Below are 8,996 nucleotides of genomic sequence, written 5' to 3'. Positions count from 1 at the left end.
ATTCATATATTTTACATTTTAAATTTGGAATTTTCCTCTATTCTTAAGTAGAGTTTTCCTTTTAAAGGAGATAAATACCGTCTAAAAGTGACCACAACCATTGAACCCTCTTTAAACTGAACAGTTGTATCATTCACATGGAACAATTTTTTAATGTGTCTTACCTCTCTATATAATCTATGGATAACTGAATTAGATAATTGTTTCCCCTAAAAGCGTAGGCATTGTTAATGTTGTTTATTGGCATTTATGCTTAGTACTGAGTTCTTTCAATTAAAAATAATAAAATGTCTGACACAAATATGAAATTTAAATTAACTTACACAAGAGATGTGCGTTGCCTGGTAAGAGAGTTTCACTGAGCTAACATTTATTTTTGTATTTGTATTTTTTTGTAAAATGTCTTTCGTTTTCTAATATATTTTCGATCAGAAAAAAAACATCAAATTTAAATCAAATACAAGGTCACTATTACTTATTTGTACTGAGAAAAATTTTGATTCCCAGTTGTCTCGTATATAGCATATCATCTGATATGATGCAGAGCCTACATACATTATCGACTTTATTCTATTCTTGGATCTTGGGCATTAAAGAGTGCTGCTTCCACTGTGGCACCCGAGTCCTTCTAACTGGACGGGGAGATATAGACGTGGAATCACCGGTAAGTGTTATGATGTTTGAATTATCATCTTTTTTATGCATGTATACTTTTAGTTTTCTTTTTAGCTTATTTAACAACAATTTTGGGGGGGGGGGGTTTTAATCAAGAAAATGTTAGCATTTCCTTATAATGTCACGTCTTGTTTAAAAAGGTGTTTGCTTCTGTCTTTAGTTTTGTTTTTTGTTTTCCTTCAAATGATAAGTTAAGTTTAACAATTGAATCTGTTTTATTTGTTATGATGATATCGTTAAAAAATCCTGGGGGTGGGGGTGTTTAATTTTGGTTTTTGGTCTATTCTATTTAATATGTGAACTTTAACAAAAATCGATCCGTTGCTATTGGTACGAAACTACACGAATTTGTTATACCTTGTTTAAATAAATATAAACCTGATTTAATAAAAGAAACATTTTTAACAAGTTAAAACGGCTTTGGTATAGTCTGTGACGCAATTGAACAAGAGTACTGTGGTTATTGGTAGTTTGTTTCTGTCTAAGCAGTCTGTTATACAATACCACAGCTTCCCCGGGGAATCTGTAACGAAGCCAAATGCATAAACGAGTCGTAACAAAAGGATATTGTAACTTTATTTTATGATCACTCTAATGTCAATCCATGGAACCTGTCACCAGAGACTATAATGACATTCAAAAAGAAATCAAATACTGATGCATCTGAATTCTTGCTACATTTACGTTTAATATTTCAACTTGATTACGGCCGCTCAATGTCTACAACACAGGTAATAATTTTGTTACAAAAGAGATGTACCTGTCCATATGTTTAAGTTCGCAAGAGGCAAAGGCTCCCCTAATTTTTTCCTGAAAATAATTGGACTGGGATTCGTAGTCAGATTTTTTTAAGTGGCGTTAGTCATTAATGTAAGTCGCGTTAACATTTTACGTTTTAGTTTTCTTCTCTTGGTTCAGTTAACAGATTTCAATCAAAATCACAAATTAAGAATCCTTACGAAAAGATCTACGTTCGTCATTCCGCTACAGCGCTATAATTTTTTTGAGAGGGTAATTTTTTAAAATTGAAAGTAGAGTTTATGCCTCTTGAGTCTATTATTAAGGAACTTTTGGAAATTTTAATATAAACAGGTACTGGTAAGCATAACTAGACGATCAAAAGGAATATAAAGGGCCCTGAAAGAATTTTACATTTTTGGTAGGAAATTTGGGGAATTTCTAGTAGATTATGTTAAAAAAATTTCCTCATGAAAACTTTATTTCTAGCCAAGAATCACTCGTAAATATCCACGAGGAATGCAAAAATCTTCATAAAAATCTATAATTAATATCTTTTTAAACGTTTTAAATGTTTACAAGGTTTACAAGTTACGTGATATGATCTGGTGTGAGGAGTATTCATTGCCACATCTGTTATATCTATTGTTTTCTAATTTAGATTGACATTCGTTACGTGTTGTAAGAGTGCAATTCAAACATAAAACCAATAGATACATACAAGGTATGTTAAATAAGCTTTACGGTATGGCATTTCAATGCGCTTTGTTAAACAAAATACGTACTTCGTTTCAGGGCCTACTCGGCAATTTAATTCATATTTAACAGCTCACCTTGAGAATGAAAGGTAAAAGGAGGACTCGTTTTGTTTTCAAATGCATGTAGTTTATCATTATTTTTCATGCATCTAAATCTGATTCCATCTACAAAAAAGGGGGGCTTTCCATTTAGTACGATGAGAACCCATCCTTAGTATATAATGACTTGGAAAATGGTACCTCATGACCAAACATTATAAGGTTTTTTTAATGTATTTCTCGTATAACACATTTCTAGTTACATTCATTCATTCATAGTTAGATTCATTTCACATACAAAACATGACCAATAACAAACTGCGTGTCTATAGATTTTTGTGCTGCAATAAAAACAATATAATATATAAATAGTGCCTGTTTGGGAAGGTAACAGTTGAACTTGACACCCCGAGAAAACCATTGTCAACCGACGCTAATTCTACGACGAACGTTACTCGCATGTAACAGTTCGTTTTATTATACTTTCATGTTAAATACTGAAATCTGATTGGATTAGACGCAGTTGATATTCCATTCTATTACCAACAGCGTTAGCAACGCACTAAGCAACGGGTAACACAACGAATTGTTACATGCACGTAAATTATGCGCGTACGGTTTGCCGTAGAATTCACGTCATTTCTATATAAAAGCAATATAAAAATTCTCTAAAATTAAGACATTCAGTATAATAAAATTAATAGTGCCTGTTTGGGAGGATAACAGTTGAAATTGACACCCCTCGAAAAACATTGTCACCGCTTCGCGTCGGTTGACAATGGTTTCCTCGGGGTGTCAATTTCAACTGTTACCCTCCCAAACAGGCACTATTTATATAGTGTTACCCGTTGCCAAGTGTGTTGCTAACGATGAGGGTAATAGAACGAGTTATCAACAGCGTCTAAACCAATCACATTTCAGTTTTTAACATGAAAGTATCATAATGGTAACAAGTTGGTAAATTTTAATTGCTAAAGTCTCCATGTTTGACAATTTTAGTGCTCTTTTTAACATCTTCGAATGAAACATGGTTTGATAACTTTTAAGAATAGGAGAAAATATTTCTAAAATATTTCTAAATCAAAGTAAAATTTGCAAGAAAGATAAAATCATTAGAATAACATGATAGAGTAATGTACAAGAATTAAACTTATATCCAATCCATTTAGTTTTACGTATTGTGAAAAAAAAAATATCGTAAAAGAGAAAAATGCAATCTATATGAAAAGACTGGCCAGTGTAAGATCATCATGGATTTGGATCATCTTCTTTTTCTCCCTTGATTCGCTAATATAAGGACTTTTAACTCAAGAGCAATGATCACATTATTTATTCAGGATATTGTTCTGAATAATCACTGAAACGTCGAATGGCATGAAATGATATTCTATTTGAATATTGAATATCAATACCAGATTGCCTATTTAGTGTCTGGCAATAGTTATGACATAGACAATGGAATCCGTCTTACGTAGGCAGTTTTAAGCTAAGGACGAAATACGACAGAAAAAAAGTGAGGTTCTTTTTTCTGCAAGAATAATTGTGGCTTAAAAACTCCATCCTCACTGGTAGAATTTTTTCTTATAACTTCCACTCGATAGCATTAACTTAATGTGACATACATTATATTCAGTTTTAAGGTTTTAAACACAATTTCATAAAAAAAACTTAGATTTTGGAATATTATTGAATCTAAAGTGCATTATGACAAATATATTTAAAGATCTAGTGTTCTCTCTCTCTCTCTCTCTCTCTCTCTCTCTCTCTCTCTCTCTCTCTCTGCATTATGACAAATATATTTAAAGATCTAGTTCTCTCTCTCTCTCTCTCTCTCTCTCTCTCTCTCTCTCTCTCTCTCTGTAATTGCTGACGATACCTTTGAAAAGAAAAAAATATTCTTCCCCCAAAATGGACACGGAAATCGATATACACATTGCAAATGAAAAACGCCATCAAACAATTCTTTACATAAATGTAAATTGATCCTGCAAGATTTGCTTGCGTTATTACAAGATATTGGTAACATAAACTATGAAGTGTTGTCGTGTAATTTCCTATATTTCAGTCGGATATTTCGATGCCTGTTTAACATGCTCCTCGCGTACTTCTAGCAGGATGATGATATTCTCCCATACAATATAATAACTTGTAAAACACCTTTTCAAATGTCTCAATTACAACAAAATTACTTTATCTATCGATAATAATTGCTTAAATCTTTAAGTTATTTTGTGAAACGTAACGATTAGTTAACAAGAAATTAAAAAAACGAACATTCACCGACTAAAAACCTTGAAAATGATATCAATCACGCTGTACAAACCAGCATAATTTTTCCACACAATATTCTCTGAATAACTAATCGTGACGTAGCCATAGTTTCATAACAAAGCCATCGGTGGGTTTCATTATTCTGACTCTGAAATAGTAATCAAACATTTTCATGTAAATTGCTTGGATAATACAAAGTTAAAGCGCCGTATACGTTTCCATGAATTATTTGCTTCAGAAGTTGTTTTGTTGACATTGTCTTTCGTTACCTCCAGCTTATGTTTCTAATAAACCCCGTGTTTGTTTGTACGTTATTTTTGTTTGCACTAAGGTGCATTCGTCTGTTAAACAAACTGATAGTGATAAGAAAATTGTTCTTATCGATGTTTTGGAAGCCAATATTTCCTCCGATATATTTTGAGTTCAAACAATATATGATTATTTAACTGAAATAAACGCTGAGAGTACTGAGGAGTCTTCTATAGGTAATAACTTTTTTTTTAATTAATCAGTGTACAATACTTTGAACATTCTTGCACAAGCTAAATTGCGAATTTTTCATTCATAGTTCATACAACAACAAAAAACAGACTCTAATCAAAGCATAAAAATGTACTTTTGCTTTGTCTTTTTTTAGATATGTTTTTGAATCATATTAAATAATGTCAGGTAGATACCACTACAATCATGAGGTGTCGGGCCACGGTTGAACGGTGAAGACCAATGACAAGTGAAGCATGAAACACACATTATCAGTAGTACATTACTATAACAGTATATCAAGCACATGGGTGTACTATTATGTACTTTCATCCATACTTAATGAAAATATTTCTCTGTGATATTTTGCATGAATACCCTAAAGATGTAAAAACATCCACTGTATAATTAATGTAGTTTTTCGCGATCCTAAATTGCTGGTACTTTCAGTTGCGTCATTCGATGTCTAAGTACTTTTTTCTTAAGATCTTTTTTTAATGTTACTTTTTCATGTTTTGTTTTTGTCTTGTTCTCTGCTGCATGGTAATTAAGTTATATCACAATTATCATTAATTAATCATCCTTGTTTTAATTGGTTTTATGATTGACGTTGTCCTTCATATATATAAAAGTAAATATTAATGTTAATGATATTCTTGATTTTTTTTTCTTCCTTCCTGACTTATTATACAGTAAGTCATCTGTACACACTTATTAGTCATCATTTTCTTCTGTTTAAATCATCATGTTTTTAATTATCACTGTCGGAGAAAATGTTTGTGTTCGATTTTAGTTTGGTCTCCATAATTATGTTTTTCTTTTTAAAATTGTTCTGTTTTTTTTTTTATTAGTTTAACAAATAGCAATTTAATTCCCCCTTTTGCTATCATTTTTTCCTCTAATGTCATAGAATAATTTTTTTTTTCAAGATTTAAGATATCATCTTCCGTTATAGATTTTAAGTACAGTTAAATGTATTTCTAACCATACAATCAATAATAAAGGACAAACAAATATTTTATGAGAATATAACAGATACTTCAAGGACTCTTGCTATTATAATTTTTTATAGAATTGCATTAGATAGATATAAAGTTTATTAACAATATATCAAAAATTTCAGACGCTAAAGATGCTCATTAAAACGAAACTACCTAATGTGCAAACTTAATATTGAAATACCATGCAGGCATTAAACTTGGCCTATTTACATCCTTTTAAGTTCATATCAAATAATCCTTAACCTCAGAGACAGAAAAAATCTGGCGGGTGATACCAGTGAAAGCGTTTAAGGATGACCAGTAAATATGTCAGTAGCCCAGGAACAATGCCCATTTCCAATACTAGTATCACACAGTGACAGGTAGTTGCTCTCTTTTTCTTAAACCAGGGAACATAATTTCTTTTTTCAGTTTTAATTACCTTTATCGACTTACAAAATCGATTCCCGACTACAATCAAGAAACTTCTCCTACAAATTTGAGACATTAAAGAACTATACACACGCAAACACTATGGTAATATGACATGCTTCAATTACTAGCAGATGTGTTTAACAAGTACTCCAACATTACTGATGGTGAACTATTGTTTGTCGATAGCTTGGTCACCAATAGTTCATTAATTGAAGGTTGCTTTGAATTGCAAATCAATGTCCAATTCCGCATTGGAATTTGTAATTTCAAAAAACCAGTAAACAGAACGTTGGAATTTAACGCTATTTTATCTAAACGTTACTTTATTGCAGATAATATGTGACGGCTGTCGTATCTAAAGATTTGGGACAAGGAATACACGAATAAAACAATTCATTTCTGTATAATGAATGTGACTTCAACCTTCAACCATGACGTATTAGATATACAAGACTTTAACTTCATTCTGGACACGGACATTTTCATTTTGTGCTGTGACGTAGTGATCTTGCTTGCCGCCGCCTTTGGGATCGTCGGGAACACGCTCATATGTGTTTGTATTATAAAATCTCGTTCGCTGAGAACCCACATAAATGCTAGCTTAATGAGCACTTTGATTGGTAACCTGGTCGCGTGTTTCACTCTACTTCCGCTCCGTGTGTATCTTTTCACGGCTTCGAAAACGGATGAAGAAAGCTGGGATTCGTTATGTAGGGCGGTTGTGTTTTTCAGGACATTTAACGACACGCTTCAACTCTTCATGCTCATCACGGTTAGTTACGAGAGATACCAGTCCGTAACTAACCCGTTCAAGAAAAATGGCCGCGCCAAGAGGACCGCGGTCCTAATTGGTCTGTCTTGGACGGCATCGAGTGGATTAAGCTTCCTATCGGCATTTCTCTTCGTGGATTCCTCCCTCGTCGACAAGTGTCTACCAAACACGCTGACTTCTCGTTTGTCCTGGGGAACGCATGATTTATATTTGATTTTCCCGTTTGGTATCGGAACATTATTTATCATCATTGTGTTTTATAGTTTAATTATGTTGACTCTTTTGAAGCATAGAAAGAAATTGCACAGCCATACAACTCGTCGTAAAAATCGAGTGGTGCCTCAAAAGAAAAATGAGGACTTCAAGGGTGTTGACAAATCATCGAGTAATTCAGATATTTCAGCCATCAAGCTCAGAACTCCACAACACTTCAACATCAGCATGGAAAAAACCAGCAAATACTCCGATTTTAATTTGGATGTGGAAAATAGGATAAACAATACCGAAAGTAGACAAGACATTCAAAAGAATAATAAAGTTTCAACCAACGGTGACCCAAAACAGCTAAATAAAACGAATTTAAGCATAAACAGTAATGATAAATCATCGGATAAACAAACGGAACAGTTGTCTGTAAGTAAGGAAAATGTTCAAAACTTACAACAAGGGAAGTCTGAATGTGACAACAAAGGAATCGAACAACCCTTGAAAAAAGCAGACAACTCTGAGGTAGAATATATTAAAAATGAATTCACTATTTCAAATGACCAGGCGTCTAAAATGTCCGACAATAAAGCGCAAGACAATCTAAAAACTGAGCTCAGTTTAAAAGCAGAATCCCTGAATGATGCAATGTCAACAATCAGTCAACAGAAACCTGTTGATTGCGTGAATACTGATTGCGTCATTCGTATTTACGACATCAACGGTGTAGTGAACCGTGTCTCGACCAAAGACACGGCTTACTCGGGATCTGTGTGTGTAATGAACTCTCAGAGCAGAGAGCTCGGCAAACGGAAAGTAGAAGCACGTGCTGCTAAACGTATCGCCATCATGATCGGCGTGTTCACCTGTCTCTGGATACCACTTCCGTTGACTGTTCTGTTAACGAGAGACAGCGAGTTTACCATTTTGCAGGCTCATGCGTTAATTGTAACAGCGACTTTGGGGATGTGTTCAGTGGTAATAAACCCACTGTTACACAGCGCCCTTAATAGACAACTTCACGCGTCATTGAAAAACATGGTCAGCGTCAGGAAGTGTGGATGTTGTTAACGTCACGACGCCCCATCGTCGGAAACTAACGATATCGATTTAGAAATTAGAAGAACGAATTACCTCATGTTTAAAGAGAAATAAAGTAGGAGAAATGAGCCTTTTGTTTGGTTTTGAAATACTTCAATTTCTGCTGACAGTTTGCGACCGTCAAAAGTTTCATTTTCATTGATTCAAAATTGTATTGGCCTTGACTGTAATGGTTTAAGAAATATTAGAATGGTATGGATAAATTGTAATTTTTACACGCACAATTAATTTTATGTTCTAATGAAAATAACCAATCATTCATTAGGTACTTTGAATTTACAGACAAGGAAAATTTAAAACAATTAAAGTAGGTCTGACATTACAGACACAGCTAAAACCACATCTTGCTTGATAGGAATAGATTGTATTTGATTCAATATTTCTATATCACAAATTAATCAGTTTGGAAAATAAAAAAAATATATAAAGCTGTTTTGATTTCTCAGAATGGACATTGTAATAAAATGTCATCCGGAAATATTTACAGTAATTGGTAAAAAAAAAAAAAGTGTTATTGTCTTTCTTTCATGTATTGCTTTGAAT

General features: G+C 33.2%; 1 protein-coding gene across 2 annotated transcripts; it reads left to right on the top strand.

Moving 5' to 3' along the window:
- Nucleotides 1-580: 580 nt before the first annotated feature.
- LOC105331744 (Putative G-protein coupled receptor 19) lies at nt 581-8,522 on the top strand. Of its 2 annotated transcripts, XM_066081134.1 has the most exons (3): nt 603-664; nt 2,209-2,260; nt 6,709-8,522. In XM_066081134.1, the coding sequence occupies exon 3, from the start codon at nt 6,783-6,785 to the stop codon at nt 8,421-8,423; it is 1,641 nt and encodes a 546-aa protein (XP_065937206.1). In that variant the 5' UTR covers nt 603-664; nt 2,209-2,260; nt 6,709-6,782; the 3' UTR covers nt 8,424-8,522. The 2 variants fall into 2 exon arrangements, with proteins under 2 accessions (XP_011432373.2, XP_065937206.1); XM_011434071.4 differs by lacking the exon at nt 2,209-2,260 and having other exon boundaries at nt 581-664.
- The last annotated feature ends 474 nt before the right edge of the window (nt 8,523-8,996 follow it).

Source organism: Magallana gigas, chromosome 4, assembly GCF_963853765.1.
Source record: "Magallana gigas chromosome 4, xbMagGiga1.1, whole genome shotgun sequence".
Classification (NCBI taxonomy): domain Eukaryota; kingdom Metazoa; phylum Mollusca; class Bivalvia; order Ostreida; family Ostreidae; genus Magallana; species Magallana gigas.
The sequence above is the reverse complement of the archived record's forward strand: the minus strand, read 5'-3'. Positions and strand labels throughout refer to the sequence as shown.